The 24,545-nt window shown below is 37.0% G+C and overlaps 1 protein-coding gene across 1 annotated transcript in view; it reads left to right on the plus strand.

Annotated features, from left to right (window-relative positions):
- Positions 1 to 4,260: 4,260 nt before the first annotated feature.
- Positions 4,261 to 24,545, plus strand: part of LOC139735905 (N-acetylneuraminate lyase B-like) — a 30,370-nt gene continuing 10,085 nt past the window's right edge. The window contains exons 1-6 of the mRNA XM_071646661.1: positions 4,261 to 4,397; positions 12,183 to 12,359; positions 17,484 to 17,548; positions 19,913 to 19,983; positions 20,582 to 20,669; positions 23,776 to 23,833. Of these exons, the coding sequence (XP_071502762.1) occupies positions 12,342 to 12,359; positions 17,484 to 17,548; positions 19,913 to 19,983; positions 20,582 to 20,669; positions 23,776 to 23,833 (300 nt within the window). The 5' untranslated portion in view covers positions 4,261 to 4,397; positions 12,183 to 12,341. The remainder of the gene's footprint in view (positions 4,398 to 12,182; positions 12,360 to 17,483; positions 17,549 to 19,912; positions 19,984 to 20,581; positions 20,670 to 23,775; positions 23,834 to 24,545) is intronic.

Here is a 24,545-nt window from a genome sequence, read left to right on the forward strand (position 1 = left end):
CACTACCAAGTGTTTGCTCTGTCTCAAGATTTTGTAAGAGGGATAGAACAAGCTTTTTGTCAGAGGTCATGTTGTGGAGGAATGCTTTCTGAGTGATCTTACCAGATTTCAAAATTGTTTAATGCAAAAAAGGAATTACAAAAAAAAGAAAAGTCCTTCCTGTGCACCAAGTTTACTCACCAACATTTCTGATCTCTTCAATCATTAGATTTATGTCCTAGAATACAAATGATGTTCAGCTCGATGCAGACAGCCACATTAATTTTCGGAAGATTAGTCTTCAATTTACCAAAATAAATATTGAATTATGCAGAAAGTTGTATGAACAGTACACATACAGGAAGTGCACTCAGCCAGGTAGATACTCAAGGTTCATGCAGTAACTCTTGATTTATAAATGCAAGATCCTATAATCTTCCTTCCGGCATGATTTTTAGAGGTGTGAGAAAGGTGGTGTGATTGTTTAAAGAATTTTGCAAGTATGACGTACTACCATTAGTGTAGTAAGGTGCGTGTCAAGCTGAATTGAGAAGCTTTAGTATTTCCAGTGTCTTTTAAAGGTTCTTGCATCTGTGCATTCCTATGATTTTGTAGAATACTCTCTGGGAGAACATTTCATACACAAGTGTAAGAGAATCAGTGGCAAAGCTGTTTATGGCATAGAATTATGATGTCATCCCTCCAGGTTTTTTTGCTCACGTGTGTGCTAGTCCTATAAAGATTTATAACTTGATAATGATATGAAAGGCTGCATCAATTTTTATACAAGAGACATAGCTTCCCATGTATTCTTTGTCCACAAAGATTTCGAACGAATCCAAAGTTCTGATAAAGTGTGATTATATGAATAATGCATTATTCATGTCTTTCATTGTACTTTGGTTACAAAGCAAACGATACACTTGGTAGCATAAAAAACAACAACAGAAGAAACCTAACATCTCAGGGTCTTATCTTTTATGTATTGTGATTGCAAAAAAAAAAAAATTGTACTTTAGTAGTGTTCATTATTTGTTGCAATGAACACATTTGTACTTAAATGCAATCGTTGTTAAAGAATAGTGCGCTTACAGAATGATTATTTTTATCTCATGCATAAAGCATCAGAATATGATGCTTGTCTGAGCATTATTCTACAGTGATTGTTTTCGACAGGTAAGTTTGATATAGTTGTTCTAGGTGATTAATCATGTAGAATTGCTAACAATGTCAATTTTGTACTTGATGGTGAATATTTTTGCACATGTGGTGAAGTGATTTTGTAATGCTTTCTGTAATTTTTCTACTTTGGTTATAACATTTGACTTTGTAAGATATAATGTGAAATACTAAACAAACAATGTGCTTGTTATAGATTGGAATAATCTCCTTGTTCCACTTGTCTTTCTGTCATGTATTAAAATCCATCACCAAGATAGATTATTCTTCAGTATTTTTATCAGCATCAGGTTGTGTGTATTCCATAAGCTGTTCTCCTTGTCATTAGAAATTCAATAGCCTTGATATGCAAACCGTCCTAATTTTCAGCACCCATGTGCAGAAAGTATTACAGTATCATTTTGTTTGGGGTCAGGAAGGTGTAATAAAAGTAATATTATTCATTTAGACTTTCTATGTACCTATATGGCAGTGATATATGACAGTATTCAGTTGCATTTGATCTGTCTCCTGCATTATGAGTCAGCCATGTGGAACCTATATTTCCACTTAGGATGGCTATGATATTTTAAGGTTGAAATGTAGATATAAAGTGTTGTGCTGTTTGACTGAATATTTTGGCAGGCAAGTCATTTATTTCACCCATGAAGTCATAAATCCCAAATTATGATCCCGAGTTCCTTTGTTAGTGAGGACTACTGGTCAGTGAGATTATATGCTGCTACCCTGGTGTATGCATAATGGTGTCTTCAGAGCTCCTGTGCAATATTTAAACTGGGTGAAGACAGTTGCCCAGAGGGATGAAAAGTGGATGTGTTGATGTGTGTGGTACATGTTTTTTTTTTTTTTGTTTTTTTGTTTTTGAGGATGCTTCAGAGATGCATGTACTTCAAAGGGGATTTCAATCAACTTTTAAGATACATGTAAATGAAATTGGTGAACTCCGGCAGCAGATCAGTAATATACAATGCTTAAAATTGAAGAAATCTTACAAACGCAAGTATGAATGTCGGTAGGTCAAGTATATGAACCCTTGTATGATATGTTTAAAGCCACAATATAGTTTGGCTCGAACATTTCATTTCAAGAAAAACTAAAACCTAAAATCCACTTGGAATGAACTTAGTTGGTATGATATGATGTAATTTGCAATGGCAAAATGAATTCATTCAGGCTGTTGGTTGCTCAAATATTGTTCTTAAAGGGATTTCCCTCCCCCTTCTTTTATCCAATCCTTCCTTGAACATGAACTGTAGTATCATAGTTACAATGTATATTCTGTCACATGACTTGATGAGAAAACAACTTTTAAAGTGTCAGTTCTGATGCATTCCCTGAACAATATTAGGGCTTTAAAATGGCAAAGTGCATGTACTTGTAACATAGCTCAACACCCATGTACAGCAATGCAAATGTCACTTTTTGAGGCTTTCTGTTGCATGGCAGGTGCTACATTTTTAGAAGTGGGGGGGGGGGGGGGTATGGGGAGAGGGCTGTTTAAATTTCTGGTGCCACTTCCAGTTTTATCAGCCGACAAGCAACCCCCCCCCCCCCCCCCCCCCCCCCCTCCTCAAAAAAAAAAAAAAGAAAGAAAGAAAGAAAGGCCTAATCACTTTTTTTTTTTTCTGGTGCCACTTCTGGGATAAAAAAATAAAATAAAATAAAAGTGGAGGGAGGAGCCCAAGTAGTTAGATCCTGTATATTCCTATGTATTATGCAAAAATAGTTTGGGGAGGGGAGCACTAGCCCTGTCTTGGTCAAAGGTTTTGATAGTATCCCTGTTTTTTAATGTATTTAGTTAACAAAATCTCTGTATGAGTGTGTCCTGATTCTTTATGTCAGATCACTGTATTATATAGATATCTGAGAAAACAGTTTATATATCTAGAGTGTGGCATTACTGTGGTTTTTGCTCTTTCTGCAGGTCCATTCCTATGGCTGAAGTATATTGTGAGATATTGAATGACATATATTTAAGTTATTCAGAGCTGTGTTTGTAGTTTCATGCTTCTTTGAATTCCATTGTTTCTTAAAACTTATGAAAGCTGTGTCCTGTTTACAATCTTTAGTTTGTCTTTCTTTGTTTCTTTGTTGCAATGCTGAACTGTCAACATTTTGTGTGTGTGTTTTTTTTTACATCACCAAGGCTTATAATATATATGTTTCTGTCAACACCACTTTTCTCTTATTTACCTTGCATGTTATTTTTACTGGGCTGTTTACATCATACAGACATGTTAAGAGAGACATAGGAGAGAAGAGGAGAGAGAGAGAGAGAGAGGGCCAGGGGGAGGGGGAGAGGGAGGTAATTAAGAGCTGAATATGAAGATATCATGATATATTAAAATCAGTGGTCCAAGATGGTCATAACATCTCATCAAATGCAAACCTTATAAGCTCCCATTGTTTTGCTTTTACAAATTTCATTTCATTTCATTTTATCCCTTTTTCTTGGTATATGCCACTTTTGATATACAAATGTAGTCATCTTTGGCAGGGTTACCACAACATATATGACACGTACCAATTTTGCTGGGCTGTATGCAAGTTTCAATTATTTATTTCATGTTAAAAAGTGGAAATTTATTACAGATTTGTGTGGTAGGTCTGTGGGAGACATGCCGCATCCCTATCTATTCTGACGCATGATAATATACAATGTATTCTCGCGTTAATTGTTAAAAATAATAAAAATGTATTTCATACAACTTAGTAGTACATGTAACTACAACTATCGTCCACGTCTGGCATCTGGATTTCCACACCACTTCATCACCAGAATGGATTTTACCCTGTCTGTCCTCAGTTGAAGGTTTGTTTCGAGGTCATGATCATCGGAGACGTCGCTGAGGAACGTTCTGGGATCGCAATCTGTACGTTATCAAATAACTTCCTTCAGGTTGGCTGCTCAGACTGTCACCGTTGCAAGGGCCAGTCAGTCAGTATCGACCCCTAGATTTTCCTTTCATCGATCGTGTTCCCACGTCCTCCGTGAGCCGTGTCACAGAATTCTGTGGGGCCGTGTACGCCAAAGCAACAACGCCAGCTGGTGCTAGCAGTCTAGCCAACGCAACGCACGCATCAGCATCACACAAAAGATCGCAGGACGTACACATCATCGTAGAAAATGTAATCGTACCTCGTATGCCTATTCTCGTTTGAGACCAGTTTATGAAGAAGAGGGTGTCGTACGATTTGCTCGACTTGTTCGGCAGAGAGTAAAAACAAAACTGGCAGAGGTAAGTTACGCGAAGATGAATTATATTACCGGTATAGTAGACAATACTGGCGCTGGCAGACGGTAGTCCGTCTTGATTACGCAATCAACCTGCTGACTGTTGAGCCACGAACAGCACTCGTAGTCGTACTCGGCTGAGACCGGGCGGCTAGCCTAGGCCGCTAGGGGCTGCTCCCCCCTGCACTCACTGCAGGGACACTTCCCCTTTCGCACAAGAAAATCTAACGCTAGCCTTGGCTTTGGGGTTGGGCTACCAGGTCCAGCGGTAATTTTTTTTTTTTCTTTGTCGTCCGCTCGGTGAGAATGTGTATGATGATTTATAGAATAAGTGCGAAAGACGTTGATTATTTCATTGCAAAAATCGTGTCCGGAATTATAATCTGATTTTGCGCCGCGCAAAAAGACAACTTTTTGGAGAGGGGTATATTTAAAGTCTATTTTCCAAAAATCGGAGGGAGTAATTTTCAAAATTTTGCCAAATTTCTAATTTTCAAGACTTAGTGAATAACTCATGTAATTTTTTGCTGAAATTTTGTCCTCTAAGTACGGAATTCAGAGCAAAAAAAAAAAAAAAAAAAAAAAAAAAAGCGTCCGGTAATACGATCAACTCTCCTACCCTCTTTGTTAGAAAACACCCAAAGCTGTAGTGAAGATCCTGGGTTTTAGGGGGCTAAATCATTTTGATAGGCTTCTAACTTCGATCAGCACAGCCCCTAAACCTAACTGCAACCAGCGCGAATGCTCCAGGAGCAACCTGAGGTTTAATACCCCTAACTAGCTAGCCCTTTACCTGCCCTACCAACTGTGTGTGTAACTGCGACCAGCCCGAATGCAAATGCGAGTGTGTACAAGGATCGCTCCAGGGTTAACCCTAGAAACCCTAACCCTAAAACTCTAAAGCGTAAAGCCACCGGAATTTTGATAATCAGAATTATTACTTGATACGTAAGACCCTATCACCTTTTTTTTTTCAATTTTAGCGGGGGTAAATTAAATATTGCTGTGCTGTCGAAGTTATTCTGAAATAATTTAGCCCCCTAAAACCCAGGATTGCTCATTATAGAAAATTTATATCTGATACGAATAGGAGCCTTGTAGTATGATCATTAAACTTTATAAATAAGTGTTGAAAATTTTGCAAACGTTCTTGTGAAGGGAATGGGCTGATACAGTACGTAATATTTTGCAATTTTTCCCAAATATTTGTTGGTTGCAACTTGCACTGTGGTATCCCTTTATGAAAAATTCATCATGCAATATCATGTGCAGTCTATTACTGGGTACTATTAGTACGCAATGAAATTAAGATTCATGGAACAGATTCATAAAATTGATACGATATTAAAGAAGCACTCCAGTGTCACCCCCGTTATTGAGTTATTTTTACTCTAGATTCAGTTTTTCAGTGTATCTATCATAATAGGTCCTACACTCAGCAAAAAAAGAAAGTAAACACTTTTTCAGGTTTATCTTTCTCATGGACTAACTGGCTGAAAATGGTGTTTTATATACCATGTTAAAGGTAATTTAATTAGCTATCAACCTAGTAGGTCAATGAGAATGTTAACTTTATGCATGAGTGAACACATTTGTTTTTCTCTTCCAAGGCGCAAAAGTAAAAATTGCAAATGGACAAGTAATTGTTATTCAAGCGTATTTGCTCTTCCATATGATAATGAGAACAAAAGACAAATTCAACACAATAGAAATGCAAATTAATTTGCAAAAATCAACCCTTGATCTCAATAATGTCTCTGTAACCCTCCAAAGATAAAGAAAGGCAAAAAATAATGGAGGAAAATGAAAAATCTTCTGTCAAATCCGCAGTCAAAAGACATAAGAGAAAAATTATGGTAACAAAGAAAGTTAAATTTGAAACGTTATTCCAAATTAAGAAAATTTGAAATAATATTTGGTTCTTGAATTTGTCTCGTGCATTCTTAAATTCCTTAATTAAAAGGTAAAATGAAGAAATTCTGTCGATTTTACCACCTTTACGGTTTACTCCATGTCATTTAAAGTTTGAATTAATGGAAAATGCTTATGTTCCACCTTCAGTTTCCCCACTATGTTTTTGTTTTGAATATAAAGGGAAACAAGGGAACGGAAACTTATTTCTGCTGTTTCATTCATGTCTTCCATTGCGTTAAATTGGTCTTTTGTTATCATTCCTATCTTGGAGGGCATTTGCAAATGAATTTCAATTGATATGTCCAATTCTGCAATTTTTACTTTTCTGCCTTGGAAGACAAAAACGAATGTGTTCACTCATGCATAAAATTTCTCTTTGTATAAACCTACCAGGTTGATAGCCAATTGAATAATTTTTGATATGGTATATGCAGGGCTCGACACTAACGGTGGCCCGGTGGCCCGGGGCTACCAAAAATGAAAGTCGGGCCACCAAATTTCAGAAAAGGGCAAATTTGGTGGCCCACCTCGGGCCACCAAATTTTTTTGAAAAGTGTGTCAATAAATTCGTAACTTTTTGCGCCGGAAATGCATAAATGCATGCTGTGAGTGTGCGACTTAATAAAAAAAAAATTTGACTTTTATCAATTTTTTTTTCGGGCCACCAAATTTTTCTTTCGGGCCACCAAAAATTTGAAATTGATGATTTTGGTGGCCCCATCGGGCCACCGAAAAATAAAGTTAGTGTCGAGCCCTGGTATATGACACACTGATTTTTATCAAAATCTTCTATGAAAAATATTAACTGGAAAAAGTGTTTACTTTCTTTTTTTGCTGAGTGTATATCTTTCGTGCAATATCTTTCATCAAGAATATACATTAAAAAGGTCACAGTTATAAACTTCATAGTTCTCAGGTACAACTTTGGTCACCAATGCGGAACACTAGAGCTTGTATAATCAATACGTTGATCATACACTAAAAACAAATATGTTATATATATCTACATGGCATAACTGTGGTATAATTACGATACAATTATAACCTGATCTTAACTTTCATAATTGTGCATCTTAAATCATTTATGACACACTTCCCAGGGAGGTGTATCAGAGTCCATCACACCATGAGGTTAATATGGGAAGTAGGCTTTCCTGCATTGCACAATTCATACAGCCAACTGTTTGCAAACTGCGTGTAAAACAATGAGGGGCAAGTCCAAGATAACACGCGCGTTACGTATGGGACATTCAGAGACTTTTATGACCTGAAAAATAGTGTTAATGGCTTTTGATCATATCAAACTTTATCATGGTGATTGATATCTAGGAGAAGTATAATCATGCAAAAAATTGAGAAAAATGACCCTCACAATTATATTCTAGAAGAGAAAATTAGTGCCGTTACGTATGGGACCAGAAAAATTTTGTTTTTTTGAACATTTTTTTCAACCTCAAAACTCTCTGAAAGTATTTCATTCTACAACTTGTAACTCACTGTGATGAAAGTCACAACACTCAAGATAATCACAGGTAAGTTTCGTGTCATTAGGTAAAAAGCTCTAATTACAGGTTCTAATTAAAGACAGACATGACGTGTTACGTATGGGACAGTTACGTATGGGACAGTTTGTCCCCCATTCATTTAGTGTGTGAAGAACCATGTTTATGGGTATTTTGCATAATTATTGAAGTAAAATCAGTTGAAACTACTCAAATACTGATCCAGATTGTCAAGGAAACAATATTCCCCAAATATTCACCATCCTAATCATATTCAATCATATTTTTGTATTTTTATGACCAACCTGAGTATGCATGCCCTTTGTCCCCCATTCGTTTAGTGTGTGGAGAGACATGTTTATGGGTATTTTGCAAAATAATTTTGCAAAATACCCATATAAATTTTTTTTTTTGCATAATTATTGAAATGGAATCAGTTGAAACTACTCAAATACTGATTCAGATTGACAAGGGAACAATATTCCCCAAATATTTACCATCATAATCATATTTAATCATATTCTATATTTTTATGACTAACCGGAGTATGTACACGTGTATGCCCTATTTCTATCAGGATAGTTACTACTGAAAAATTGAATAGTTTAAAGTCTTTACTTCCATTGATGATGGCCAGTTTGCCATTTCGTTTCAATAAAAAAAAACTTGACACAAGAAATATTAATTTTTATAAATAAGCAATACCTGCTGCATGGAACCTCAGTGATCGAGTAGATATATGATGTCTGTCTAGCAGTCAGGTCATTGATTCGAGTCACACCTCAGTATGTATACCCATGAATTTTGTCATGGCTATTATTGAAACCTGAATAAGGACAATTTTTGTATCACTTGCAATAAAAAAAAAATCATTTTACTTTATATTTTTTTTTAATATTTATATCACAACCATTTCAAATTGGATCTCCATCACTAAACTTTGAATTCCTCTTGTCTTAGGATTGTATGCTCTTTAGTAATTCATATGATTGGTTTCCAATCATCTCATCAAATGTTGAAAACTGAATCCCCATTTCTACAAAAAATTATACCATCCCTTTAATGCTGATTTTTCATTGTGTATTTTGCCATTTTCCACTCCCCCTTTCTGAAAATTGTTCAGTCAAGTACATGTATTGTTTAAAGTGTCTATAACTCAAAAAGTAGTTACAATGTTGGGATGCTTTCTTCAGGATGGTTGACCATTTGTGTACTGAGAGACCTTCCCAGCTAGCTACATGCATTCACATGCATTATGTATGAGGATGTCCCATACGTAACGCATTTGTCCCATACGTAACATTATTTCAATGCCTCATAAAAAATATTCCTTTTGCTGTTTTTTCTTTTTTCTATGGTATTTAATTTCTCTAAACAATAAATTAGAACTTTCCAAAAGGGAATTAAAATAACCTTAGCAATTTCAGAAAAAACCTAAAAAAATGACCTCAATTTGTTACGTATGGGACATCTCATGATAGGACACGAGCTAATTTGCATAATCATTTGCATAATCCCTAAATTTTCATACCAAGTTAAACTATTTGATGAACTTCTTATGTCCACATATTAATCAAATATCATTTGCTTTCCTTTGAATTAATATGAATTTTTATAAATGTCCCATACGTAACGCTGTGTTTCACATTTATGCAAATGAAGCCCCTGAAATTTGCATAAATTTACATAATATAATTTTTTCCTCCATGGAAATCAAAACTTCAACTCATAAGCTTCAAAATGATACCAAACATGTCAATATTGAGCAAAGATGAAATTTTGCCTTCTGAGGGGACCTTATCTTGGACTTGCCCTGAGACATTTCTTGTCGCCTAGGTAATTTGTCTCAAGGATGCAAACAATGTGTTACATAACATTATAATCACATGCACTGTTTTTAAACAATCTCAAAAATTATCAAGCTGAGTGTTCATGCAGTGTAGCTAAGTGTTTGCAAATTAAAGATGTGAATAGTTGACAAGTCATTGATCAAGGTACAAGGCTGTTGGTTATTTTAGTTGTGTGCTTTTTTTTTCTCTCTCTCTCGTCAAACATTTAAAGGGCAATATAATACATAGATGTAGAATGCAGTATGCAAACAAATCCCCGGTAAAGGTACACAACTGACATTTATGGGGGAAAAGCAGAAAGTTTGTTCAAAATTATACATTTTTACAGTTTTGGTTACGTCCATGAGCCATCATCACTTGATTAGAAGGCTACAGAAGTCCATGATGTCTTGGCAGCTGAAATATAAAGAATTTGTTAATAGATTACCATATATTTTCATGTTTATAGCATTTAATAAAAGAGCACTCTCCTCTTTCAGAAGGCAATAAATAATTTCCTCTCAACATATGTATAACATGTCAGTAATGAAAAGAAAATTATACGTAAGTAGAGTGTGAACTGCAATATGGCTGACAGTGCTCAACTATATAGGAGCCAACAATATATACACTGTACATAGTAGGTGGAAGGCGTTGCTTTATTAGTAACTTATACATTGTAGCTGGACAGTCTGTTTCGGCCCAAGCCTCATTATTATGTGTATATCTATGTCTATAATATATAAATTATTTATTTATTTTTTGTACAAGATGTGATCAAGTTCTCAATTGTGTGAACTCAGTGATTCTTAGACTCAATCATATCCCATCAAGTTGGATTCAATACTCTTTCATGAAAGATATAAAACAAGATGGGAATGAAATTTGCTTTTAATGATCTCAAGGAGAAAGCAACAAATCAAGATTACACTCCATAGCCACACAGAGAATGCACAGTCAGCTGGTCAAGTTACTGATTATAAATTTTGTCGTAATCATAGCAACATGCAGCAATTTCTCTAGTCAAACCTGTGTACACTTTTAAGTCACAAAAGCTTGCAATATTTCTGTAGTGCCATAGGATGATTTTACATTGCAGTGTGAATGGGGAGGTCTACTGTTGGGACTGTAAATGCTACAAAATTTCCAACTGATGATGAGCTTCACTGTCCACAGTTTCATGATTTTTTGACTAGAGGGCATGTCATATGTAGGTCATGTGCACTTGATGAGGCTTTCAAGACATGTTCAAAAACAGATCATGAGCTAGTCACAACCCAGAATGTAGTAAATTTTCCCAAGAAATGTCAAAAGATTTCGAAATTCCTGCCAAGCTAAAAGCAATACCCTCGACCAAACCCCAGCGCTGGTTTGGCAATCTTTTGCAGACTACATACACCTAATATGGATGTTGGACTTTGCCACTTTTATTGACATTAGCATCCTTTGCAAATCTTTCACATGCTCCGGTGAAATCAGCCCTTTACTGTGGGGTTCCAGCATTAACAGCTAATAGATTGAAAAGTAAGTGGATGTTCAAAAACACTTTTCCTGGCCTGGAAAAGTCGTAGAAGCTTAGGGTAGTGAAAGATTGTTTTATGCTTCTCAGAATCACTTTTTAGTGGTCGCAATATTCAAATTGTACTGGAAAATGGGAAGGTCATGGAATTATAGTAGAAGAAAGGAATCCCGTTTATGAACCCCCCAGCCAAGTTGACCAGTTAAAGTTACCACATATACACAATAGACAAAGGCTGGCAGGTCACCAATAAATTCCGGAAATCCTGTGGGCAGTGGAATTCCTGGATCATGAGTGCCTCATACAGCTGTTTTGGCACTTCAAATATAATTCACCTTAGATACCAGTTTCTTTTTTTTCTTTTTTTCTTATTTTAGTGTATTTTCATCAGAGCCACTGGAGGACTGGTCATTATTTTTATGCCAAGGTTACAAAGCTCATCTGCAAATCCATATGCTACAAGTGATAAGAAGGGTAGTTTAAATCTGGTTCAGGAAATATGCACATGTGATTGTGTAAATGGGCACAACACATTGTAGGCCTATATAATGTCGTTCAATACCCAAAAGTGCATACTGACACTCATATGGAAATGGAAAATATGCCTTTGTTTGGATATGTTTGTTTTAGTTTTAAACTATGGCAATTTGATTGAAGACTGTACCTTTGTGAATTTGGGCCATATTTCTCCAGATACAAAGCAGCACTGTACTGTTATGCCCTGATTTACCTGTCAGGGTGTTAGAATTTTGTTTCTTTGCCTTTTCTTCCATTGAATTATTTATGTTTGATAGCAATTCACAGTGATAATTAAAAAAAAAAGTAATGACATTGTCTTTCTTGGTGTTTAATTGATCTGTTTTTGTCATGAATTAAATACTTCTTAATTGTCTTGATCTAAGATGTTAGTGATGTTAACACACATGGTTCACAAATTTATGTTTCTACAAAGTAGGTAATGCTTCTAACCTTTTCTACATTTGTTGTGTTCCCCTCTCATCCCTTTCATGCTTCACTGGTTTCAGCGTTACTGAGGAAATTGGATCTTTCATTGCACACTCAGACAATCGGCAGATTACCGTACAGGTTCCCAGACATAACTTAAGGAAGAAGTGTGTGATAATTCCAACAGGGCTCCCGTTCAGACTGTTGCGAATGCACAGAAGCCGCATTTGAGAAGAATTATGGGATCCAATGCTAAGGTGAGTTGAATGTGTTGAAATATTCTGCTTATAGCCAAATTGTATCCATCTTAAATATGGTTTCGGTGTTCTCTTACCAGCACTTACTTTTTGTGTGTGTCATTCTTGTCGCAAAACAAATTGCAATTTTCATTGCATTTTCTGCGCTGTTTGATTTCTACAGTTTACCATAATACATGTATACAGCTGTAGATGCAATAGGGAGAATTTTCCATGATGTTAAAGTGCATCCAAGGTAAAATTTTGCTATGCAGTAACGTACAATTTAATTACACCCTTTTTAAACAGGATAGTGAATACCTCCATTCATCGTATATGGCTTAGTTCGCTTCAGTGCTTCTGGTCAATATATTTCTGCTATTTTTTCCCTCTCTCTCTCTTCCAAAGTATAATCCTGAAGGTCATGTAAAGTGCAACCATATAGGTACCGGTACCAGCTTTGTTTGTGCCTCAATTGTTTCAGATTTAAGTGAACAACAATAGGCCTACTCCTTTGGTCAACATTGTGGGATACACCCAAACTTCCTCTTTGCAAAGAATATAAGCTATATACAGGGCCCTGTTCCATAAAAAATGTGAGGATAGTAACTCCTGCTGGAATAGCAACTTCCAGTGCCAACACACAATCAGGAAGCTGGATTCTTACCGTTATCATGACAATTGCAAGAGTTGCGATCATATCAAGTTTTCATGAAATGGGGCTGTTATTTCATTCTGTTCTCACTGAAAATTTGATTTCATGTCAGTCCAGACAACCCAAAATATATCTGCACCTTCTCAATGGATTCATCAGAGAAGAATGTCATAATTTTGATTTAAATATCAAACATCTTGTTTGCTATTTTATCATTGTCTACATATCATTTTTAGTTTAATTATTATGTTGCTATCATTTTTTTTCTACTGTACTATTATGACTACTGCTGTGCATAGTACTGCTGCTATGTTATTGTTATAGTTTATGAAACAATGTTATATTAATTTTATTAATTGATTAATCATAGTGAGCATCTAGAGAGTCTTTATATTAAAAGGGATGTACAGTTCTGGTTGAGGCAAGGATTTAGCTTTTGATATTTTGCGAGATATTCAGAAACCATTCTATGAGATGTCAAAGAGCATGCAATTCTAAGGGGTATCAAAAGTTTATTTGATGAAAATCAGTTTTGAAATGGCTGAGATAACCAAGCAAAAGGTGAAACAAAGAGATCCTAATAAAAGGTGTGGCCTGTCGCCTTTATTATCACTTTTTTGGATTTCTCAGCAATTTGAAAACCAATTTTCCTCAAATCTTCTCATTATTTCACTTAGGAATGTTATGAACCTGAATCCTCACCTCAACCAGTACTATACACTCCCTTTAAAGTCATGTGAACTTCAGTATTCAGTGTTGGCTGTTCATTGTACATAGGGCCTACATGTACAGTGTACATGTAGTCATATTATTGATCCTAGCCCCAGTGTTTTTAAAATGCAAAATTCTTCAATGCTAATGTTTTGATTTTTTTTTCTTTGATTTTTATTAAATGTTTTTTATCAAGTTGAAGTATCAATTTTACTTCAAGTAATGGTACTTGGTATTGTTTGCCTTCTGCAAAAATGTTTGTGATAATTCATCAGGTACAGTCGCCCCCACTTGATTTGGACATCCCATAAGTAGAGCTTTGTGCAGATCATTATTAAAAAGCCATTATCCCAATTAAATGAGTCAAATATCTGATATTTGATCATCTACATACTTCACAAAGTTCACTACATGGGGCCAATACACCACACCACAACTTGAACACACTTGACGCGATGTCACTAAATCTCAGACTGTATATTGTGGTCTGTAGACCTTCATCAAAGACATCTGTATTTATCTATTTTATTTATTTTTTAGTTTTAGTTTTGGCAGCAAATTTTGTTTTTATAGACCTACAATGTATTAAGTGGGGTTGATATGCACAACTGTAAAACTAGCATGTTTCATCAACCTATTGTACTACATTGTAGAAAAAAAGGACATGACTGTCTTCTAGCACTACTCCAAAAGCTTATCAGTTGTATTTAGAGTAACTGTTTGCAACACACCTAGTTGATATCCGTATGTCCTTAAATGATATTTTGTTTTGTTAGTCTTTGAAAACTATAGCCGTTGTCCCTTGCTTTAGAGGGCATGGAGGCTGTTACGTAGTCGACCAATAATGTTTGAGTTGATGGATTACATAATGCATTATCCAGCAAGAAATTCTCTGCTACAGTTGAATATTTCATCATAATTGTCCCCGCCGAACGAGTTCGAGCAGGGGACTATGAAACGGGCTCCGTACGTGTGTGTGTCCGTCCGTGCGTCCGTGTGTCCGTCCGTGCGTCCGTGTGTCCGTCCGTGTGTGCGTCCGTGTGTGATCAAAATGTTCAAAATGCTACTCCTTCGCCATTTCTAACCCGATTTTGATTCTGTTTGCTTTATATGATAGCACTACATGGGAGCTTTGAAACTTCTATACAGAATTTCAATTGTGACCTTTGACCTTGACCTTTGACCTATATTGTACATTTTGCTTCAAAATGCTACTCCTTCGCCATTTCTAAACCGATTTTGATTCAGTTTGCTTTATATGATGGCACTAGGTGAGGGCTTCAAAACTTCTACACAGAATTTTGACCTTTGACTTCTTTGACCTTTGACCTTGATTTTTGACCTATATTGTACATTTTGCTACAAAATGCTACTCCTTCGCTATTTGTAACCCGATTTCAATTCCGTTTGCTTTAAGTGATGGCACTAGGTGAGGGCTTCAAAACTTCTACACAGAATTTTGACCTTTGACTTCTTTGACCTTTGACCTTGATTTTTGACCTATATTGTACATTGCCTACAAAATGCTACTCCTTCGCCATTTCTAACCCGATTTTGATTCCGTTTGCTTTATGTGATGGCACTAGGTGAGGGCTTCAAAACTTCTACACAGAATTTTGACCTTTGACTTCTTTGACCTTTGACCTTGATTTTTGACCTATATAGTACATTTTGCTACAAAATGCTACTCCTTTGCCATTTGTAACCCGATTTCAATTCCGTTTGCTTTAAGTGATGGCACTAGGTGAGGGCTTCAAAACTTCTACACAGAATTTTGACCTTTGACTTCTTTGACCTTTGACCTTGATTTTTTTACCTATATTGTACATTGGCTACAAAATGCTACTCCTTCGCCATTTCTAACCCAATTTCGATTCCGTTTGCTTTATGTGATGGCACTAGGTGAGGGCTTCAAAGCTTCTACATAGAATTTTGACCTTTGACTTCTTTGACCTTTGACCTTCATCTTTTTACCTATATTGTACATTTTGCTACTAAATGCTACTTCCGGCGGGGACATATATTACGCACCGCGTAATTTCTACTTTTCCTTGTTATTTGTAATGTACTTAGTCTCAATAGTTATACCTTCAGATGGTGATGCTTCACCTCAAGAAGCTAACTTTGAGAATAAGCTTTGTGGGGCATCATTGAACTTGGCACCCTATGGCCTATAGCACTTATCCTTGAGGTTTTACATAGCTGTCCTGGAGGATCACTGTCTGAACATATTAGAAGGCAACATATCTTGCTATATCAGTGACTACTTTTTATTCTGCTTCCTCCTGTAGTAAGATAAATTTTAGACAAAATTTCTACATACATGTATGTTGTACTCGGATCCAGGAATTTCGTGAAGGGGGGGTGCAAAGAATATTTTTGGTGCTACTTCCGGGTTTCATCTCATATTTTTCTTTTTATTTCTTTTGTTTTAACAACAAGTAAAGTGGGGGCGCGTGCCCGATGCACCCCCCTCTGGATCCGCCACTGCTTTTAGAAATTGTATTCCTCGGTAATGTAAAGTCGAGATGTGTCCTGTTGCAACCAGCATGCATTCCTCTTCAAGCAGTAAACATACCGTGATACTGGAAATGTTAGCATGCATTTTAGTTTTGCGAATTTCGCAAGAGCCAGGATTTGTGAAGCTTAAATGCCCATGAAATTTCTTGTCTTCACTATACATGCGTTGAATGCCATTGGCAATTTGTGAAAACTTCATGCCATCAAAATATCTTGCTTTACAATAGCCTGCTTGGGAAATTTTGCGTCACTTATGTACACCCAAGTAATGTTCCTGTTCATTTCAATCCCAGTTTAATTATCAGCGGTGACTGTCCTCAAGATTGAGTTCATACATGTACAACATTCATTGGCTTACAGTGGTGCAGTTTCATAAAAAAGGGAGAAGATTTAAAGATTTGGGTAACTCGGGCGTGCTGTGCAGAAGTATCATGAAAATCACAGTGAATTGAGCAGTGCCTGGGGAAAGAAATATGGGTCCAGAATAACTGATAATGATATGCATCAATTTTGGTTTTATTTTAAAGCCACCAAATATTGACAGTAAGTAGAGAAGTGATTACCGTCCCAGGTAAGACAAACTTTAAACATTTGAGTAGGTCAACCCAAATGACTATTTTGGTCCATTACAGAAAATCCTAAAATGTAATTTTTGTAGATTTTTGAGCTTTTTTGTCACATGCTGTATGTATGATGCTTTTCACCTATTCTACAGCCATTCACCTATTCTACAGCCATTCATAGCAGCTGGTAATATGTCTTGGTAGTACAGTTCGACCTCGATTATCCGGCCTCCTTCTATTATCCGGACGCGTTCACGCAATGAAGGACTTTTTTTTTTCACCCAAAAATTGAGAAAAAACAGTGACTTTAAACTCAATTAAGATTTCTACAAAACTCACACGATTTACCTGCAAGATATTCTTTATTTTTGTGAAGAAGGGACTACAATTTTGTGCAGGCTAGCATAGCATAGATTACACCACCGTTGTGGGGTACGCTACCTACATGGTACCTGCCTAGCTGCCAGTGCACTGGGATGGCAGCTTTGACGGCAGCTATATACATTAACATTGTGTCTCCTATATCCGGCCAATTCGCTTATCCGGATGAGTGCCGGTCCCGACATGGCTGGATAATCGAGGTCGAACTGTACATTCTCGGGGGTGTATGTGGGAGCATATGGTATGACAGATTATAACAGCCTCCGATTGTGTACCCTACCTCTAATCTCTCACATTTTATTCTCGTACTTGCAGGAAGTGTCATCCTTTCGACTGAAAGGGATCATTGCCGCCCCTTTCACACCATTTCTTCCATCTGGGTTAGTAGTTGCATGGATTTTTACCTCCGCCAAGGAGGTTATGGTTTTGCCGGTGTTGGTTTATTTGTTTGTTTATCTGTATGCAAAATAATTGAAAAAGTTGTGAACAGATTTGGATGAAACAGGAAAGGTTGATAATGACACAAGGAACAGCTTATTAAACTTTGGTAGTGATCCAGGAATTTTTATGGATTTTTAAAGGATTTCTGATCTTTTGGTAGACAGCGTCAATGAACTTGTGAGTTCAAGCTGCGCATATACATTTGTATATGCGGTTTGCATACGAGCACTCAGTGAAACATGTTTTGTTCCTCTTGCCTGAATTTGGGGCAAGAGCCCAAATGTTCAACAGGTTGGTTTTTATTCATATTACTTGCCCTACAGTAAGTTGTAGTAGCTAGAGGCAAGCAGATTTTTTTTTTTTTGTGTAGCATCCTGACAATAGTATGTGTGCCTTTGTTAGTGGCATTGTAGCATTGAGAATACAAAATCCTTTGTAAAGAAAAGTTTGATTTCATTTCATATTTTTAAAAAAAAGGTCCATGAGGAATTTTCCAGAAATTGTTTAGTCACTCTGAGTCACTTCAGAAGAAAAATGTCATAATATGATGAAACAATGTGATATGATGACTTTGATGAAACAAGTAAAATCAATAAGCCAGTTCGGAGATAGCTCATGTGCACATGGGTACAAATGACCTTTCATTTTTCTCAGTTAGTTAGGCACTTCACTTGATTCAAAGCGACTCTATGCTTCAGCTTGCCCAACATAGCAATTTATGGAACTTGTATTCAAACAAAGAATGAACCTGATGGGGAGTCAAGTGAGCAGAATAGTTCGTTAGTCAACACTTTGGGAAGCATCCATTTCATTGTGCTGTATTGAATACATTATAAAATGGGTTAAAGAATGTAGCCAATAGGAAGCGCTGAAATGAGTCGCGTGTGCTTTGGTTACTCAGTCCCATTGCACTGCGTGTTAAATCCTATTGCCGATCGTCTGTGCGCGCGGCGGCTCCTTTGAATTGCATGCATACGCGCTGTCAATCCAGTAAACAACTTCTAGTTCGGGCTGCCGGCCGCCGGCCTTTCTTGCCTTGTGCATATGTGTGGCGTACGTAACTCTACTTACGTACACTTTGTACAGTACAGTAGACCAAGCGTTGTGGGATCGGACGCGTACATGGAGTCACTTTGAAGGGCAAATCCAACGATTTAGCAGGTTAATTCTCACGCCGTTTTCAAAGTATGTTGTCTAGTAGGCCTATATGAGGAGTCTATATCAAGTCTTTAAGGTAAAGGGTGCATATTCTATGTAAAATAAGTAAGTTTTCATGCGGGAACTTAAGTGTCCGGAAACCCAACCCCCCATCATACAAATATGTGCGGGATTTCCGAGTGCGACGTGCGTAAATGTTTGGGACGAACATCTTCGGACGTCTTGACCCTCAAAGGTATCTGTATCTGTATGGTTTAGTCAGCAAAATGTCCAGGAAGACACATCCACGCTAACTTGTACGTGAAAAAAGGTACGTGAAAAACGCTGAAAAATGCTGTTAGTTTTCGAATTTTCGACCCATTTTATAAAACAAATGATGCACAGGATTATTTCGTGGCGTTAGTGGAGGCGTATAGCTCACTCTCGGGTATTTACAATGTAGTGCAACAAGCACTCGGCTTCGCCTCGTGCATGTTTCACAATTGTAAATACCCTCGAGTGCACTATACGCCTACACTAATGCACTCTATCCTGTGCATCATTTGTATATTAACAAACTTTTTTCTGTTAACATCCATTGCCAACCCAGGCTTGCTGTCAGGTGGATGTACTGGCAGGCATCATTAATAAGGATTGCATGAATAATCATTGCATCACAGATACCTATTTCAGTGAATTTAAAAACCAACCTGTCTCTCGGTACAGATGACCTTTTTCTGCTCATGCGCAACCTGGAACCCCGAACTGGCTTATTGTTCCCTCTAACATTATGTGTGTGCTGGTGGTGTTAAGTATCAAGGTAGCTATATCCCATGTGGGTGTATCACCTGGGTCCCATCTCATAAAGCTTGTTATCAGTAACAAATGCCACATTTCTATGACAAATTTGCTCTCAGCCAATCAGATGCAAGCATTTCAGAGCTTGTAACAACTATCGTAACTTGTTATTGAAAACAAGTTTTATGAAATGGGGCCCTATTCTGTACCTGCTATAAACCTGCAGTTGTGTCTTAACCGGTGAACTGAGAGTACACAGTGTGTATCTTCTGACATTAGTATCATTCAGGATTTAAGCTGACTAAAATTATGATAAATTGATGTCACTAGAACTTGATATTTGTTCTCTTTTTTTCTACTCTTCACAGGGAAGTAAATTACGACATTCTAGAAGCATACATTGAGACGTTGTTGGCCAATGACGTGACCTGTGTGTTTGGTAAGATGACAGGAATAAAATCAAGGAGAAAGTACTAGAATGTAAGATATTGTAATAGAAAGGTTCATACACTGTATTAATTTTGATATGCAAAAAGGTACACCTGGGGGCATTTCATGAAGCATTTGTCAGACCAATTTGCTCTCAGCCAATCAGATGCAAGGATTTCAGTAGCTTGTAACAGTTTGTCAGAAAAATATCTAACCAAAATACTTCATGAAATGTCCCCTGGTGTGATATTTGTGAAAATTCATTTACGGCACTGTGTTAAAATTGTCTGTCATTTGTTGAATTTGACTTGGTTTTATTCTAATTGTAAAAACAAATTTAAATTGTTATTCAGTACTCTTAAATGTTGTGCAAAACTATTCCTGATAAGTGAATAAAAATGCTTGCTTGGATTTCATGGACTTCTAAAGTATGAAATAGAATAGTGAAGGGCTATTAATCAACTTTGAACTACTTCACCACCCCCAATACAGAGAAGAGTAAAAAGAAACAGTACTACTTCTGTTGTCACACTAGTACCAATTTCTAGCAATGCTGTTAACAATTGCGATGTGATATGGAATATGTCTCCTCTTCTTCTCCCCTATAGTGAATGGAACCACAGGAGAGGGTTTGTCAATGACCATTGCTGAAAGAAATAAACTTACAGAAAAATGGATATCTCTCGGGAAGAACAGGTAAGCAATTGATTTCCCCGAGCTCAATGTTGTACTCAACCATTATTCTATCTAACATTGCTGTAGTGTCAATAAAGACTACCAGCTTTGGATGGTTTGTTTTATGCCTCGATCCGCAAATTAGGAGGGTGTTAACCATAAGGGGCATGCAGCAATCTTGGGCGTCATTCACACACTGGAGTTGTCGGTTTTATTTAAAACCATTCACTCACGCCGCGCAGGACTATTGTCTTGAGAATTTCAAGCAGTCAAGCTGGAATGAAAAGAAAAAAGGATCACTGTGTTGCAAATGAAACCACGTGTAAAAAAAAAAATGACCAGAACATGACACTTGGCAGCTGAGTGTACAGACTTAGATGAGTTGAATTATGGGATTAAAAAAAATCAATGTTGTTGTGGTTTTTTTTTCGTGTGTGTGTACGTGTGCTGTTCGCTCATGCCACTCAGGGCAAATATATATTTATCTTTTAGTGATCGTGAATTCTGTAATCTCATTGGTCAATCAACCACTTAATATATCCCGTATTACGTGGATATGACGTCATGATACTGTATTACACAGCCAGCTGCGCGTGTACCAAAGACGCTTAATAGGAAAGTGCGCGCTAGTCCTGTACAAAACAAATGGACAGCGCGCGGTCCTCGAGCGTATTGCGCACATAACCAGAGACCACTAGACGCTTGATAAACAACAGCAACTTATATCTATCTGGCTACTGCACTGCAGTATCTTATGGCGTGTACGTACATGCGCGCATCGCATGCAGTAATCAGCTCGCGAGACGTAACGTATAGGCCTAAGTCAACATGGTCATGGCTGACAGCTGGCGATTTCAACATCATTCACGAGGGGAAATCAGCGAGAAGAAGGTTAGCACTTACACTAAAAGATAAAATTGTTACCCCCTGCTTGTTCTTACGAAATATGGGAAATATCTGCAGTCTGGTGCCATATTCCATTCGGCCTTCGGCCTCATGGAATATGGCACCAGACCGTAGATATTTGCTCGTATTTCGTGAACAAGCAGGGGATAACTAATAGTATTTTGGGTTTTTGTCAATACAGCTTCTGAATTTTGACATATTTGCTATAGATTGCCTCCAGTGAAGGGCTATGAAGGCAAAATGCACTGCTCTGGTGAGCACTGCTGGGTCTCTTGTGTGTTGTTGGTTTTTTTTCTTGTGTTTGTGGTGTACAATTTCCTTAGCCCCAACAAGTTAATGTGAATATTAAATGCTTTTTGGCTCATGTACACAATTGTGTGAATTCACTAAACATAGACTATTAAGGGGTCAAGGGTACAATGTAGTAATATATGGCATCGTGACGTTGCACATACGTTATAAATCTATCTAGAATATCATGTGCGAACACATGCACGTATGTACACTGTGCCTAGAAAAATTCTCTTTGTTGCATTTGTCATGTTATTTACTGAAAGAAGTAATAAAAAGCAACAACACTACATGTAAATCTGAATTGTCAAGTCTGTAGAAATGAACGAAGTGATCAACTACCACATTCAATGGTCAACTGTGATGGATTTACCATTCTATGTTTAATAGCAATATCCAATGTGAGTGTGCAGAGATCGTGACACTTTCATTACATAGTGTATTTACAAAAGTTCAAGTTCAAGTTCAAGTTCATATTTATTCGTTTTTTCCACAATATACAAACATAACATAAATCTCACTTTCTTGAGTGACAGAAACAATGCATACAATTGTACAAAGAAGACTACAATAAAAGAAAAAAAAAAACTAATAGTAGCGATACATTGCAATAATTGCTAAGATAACGAAAGTGAAATACTTTTCAATATATGCAGAGACTCCAACTCTCCCGTTTTCGACGGGAGATCTCCCGCCGAAAACCCATTTTTGCAAAATCTCCCGTTCTCCCGTTTGAGATTTGATTTCTCCCGCCCTGGCTCTTTGTCTCCTGTTGGAAAGGATTTTTTACATATTTCTATCGTATGTTGAAAAAAATAAGCCTTAGATACCACCAGAGAGCATTTAGGTCCCTGGGAATTTCACGCTTCGCACACGTCAACTTTGAGTCTCCCGTTTGCTAGGGGTTTCAGGCGGGAGAATCTCCAGATCAGAAGGTACTTTGGGTTGGAGTCTCTGTATATGCACCGTGTGAAAAAAACGGAGGGACCCTCTAAAAAGACAAAGCTTGTAGAGTGTGGGCCCCTCTTGTATAAGTCCAATGCAAAAATTGAATTGAAAACAACAACAAATGGGCACAAAAAGTTTGTCACAAAAAAGTTTGGCAGCCCACTGAGAGACAGACGAACAAACAGTTATACATAAAACAACAACAAACATAGTAATGAGCATAAAACAGGACTGGGACAGCAACAAGACTACTTTTTAGGGAAAAAAAACTGACTAGATGACACAAGAGGAAACAAGACTATAGCGTGATAAAGAGGTAACAGAATAGACAGGAATATGCAACAAAGACAACGATCCTCGGAGGTTTGAGGAAGAAAGAGAAGAAGAGAAAGAAGAAGAAAAAAAGACTATAGAACAAACCCTTCAACTGCAAAGTATAGGTTAAAGAAGATATAGTCAAGGCTTAAGCAATAGTAACAATAATAAAGTAAATGTAATATTTAGAGTGAATGCCTGTGATCAACGTGTCAACCCCACCAAGTAAAATAAATAATCCACTTCAAATCTTTTAGGATTGTGTGCATTCTATGAAGTGCTGGTGATCCAAACATGCCATCATTTGGTGATATGTCTGTAAAAAAAAAAAAAAAGGAAAAAAAGTGAGGAAAAAACGCATACATGTTGCTCGGGGTCTGAAGATAGTTGAAATGACAATATTCAGTTGTTTTCTGCAAGATGTTCTCTTTGCTTTTTACCTTGTTATCCCAGCATAGTTGGTTTCTTCCGGCTGAGTGCTTCACTGTGGTGAAGATTATTGGTACAGGAATCGTCAGGCTTGAAACAGACTATTTTGTAGGGAGTGTCAAATAGAGATATTCTTCCTTATCACAAGGTCATCCATGTTTGTAGGAATGATATATTATTAGCCTTATGCCGCTTCCTCTAATGACTTTATTTCTGTGCTCTGTTTACATTTTGACAGGTTTCAAGCGGTGATCATCCATGTGGGTGCTACAAATCTGAAAGACATGCAAGAAATGGTCAGATATAACAATACTCTGCTAGTGTGTAGTTCACTTTAACCATTCCATCTCATGTAACATCTTAATCACATTCTAAACTTTCTACCCAGTCAAGAGTTGTATGTCTTGTACACTTCCATCATGGTGTTTAGTCCCATTGTCCATAATTTCTTATTACTTTCATAATCTTTGTTTTTATTTATCAGTGAGAGAGCATGCAGATTACATATTTATAAAGCATATGTGCAAGATTTATATCGTTTGTGTTGCCTTTCGTCTCCTAGTAGTTTTTAGTTGTTGTTTTAATTCTGACTCAAAAGTCTTTCAACCCTAGTGATGTTCAATGCATCAGAAATGTTTCAATTGAATCCTACTGCATGAACATACTGCTTCATGGAATGATAAAATGATGATTTCATTAAAATTCAGTAGATCAGTATGTTCATTTTTGCCAGTTCAAGTGCAATTGTTACATATCCTTGAGATAGAGACTTTATTTTTAGTATTTTCCATCCCTTATCTCGCCCTACCTAATCCTGAATATGTCACGCTCTGTTTAACCACCTCCTCTAGACCTCCCACTCTACTGGAAGTGATGTGTTTTGTGTACCGCCAGACAAGGGAGTGCAACATTCTTATTTTCACACAGTCAGCTTATAAAGCAGTGTCTGGTTCCTATTGATCTTACGGCTGATTGGAGTTTCCATATGACTGATTCTGATATGTTTTT

Source organism: Diadema antillarum, unplaced genomic scaffold (genome assembly GCF_040938485.1).
Source record: "Diadema antillarum isolate AM-2024a unplaced genomic scaffold, OU_Dant_1.0 seq00000604_RagTag, whole genome shotgun sequence".
In the NCBI taxonomy this organism is placed as follows: domain Eukaryota; kingdom Metazoa; phylum Echinodermata; class Echinoidea; order Diadematoida; family Diadematidae; genus Diadema; species Diadema antillarum.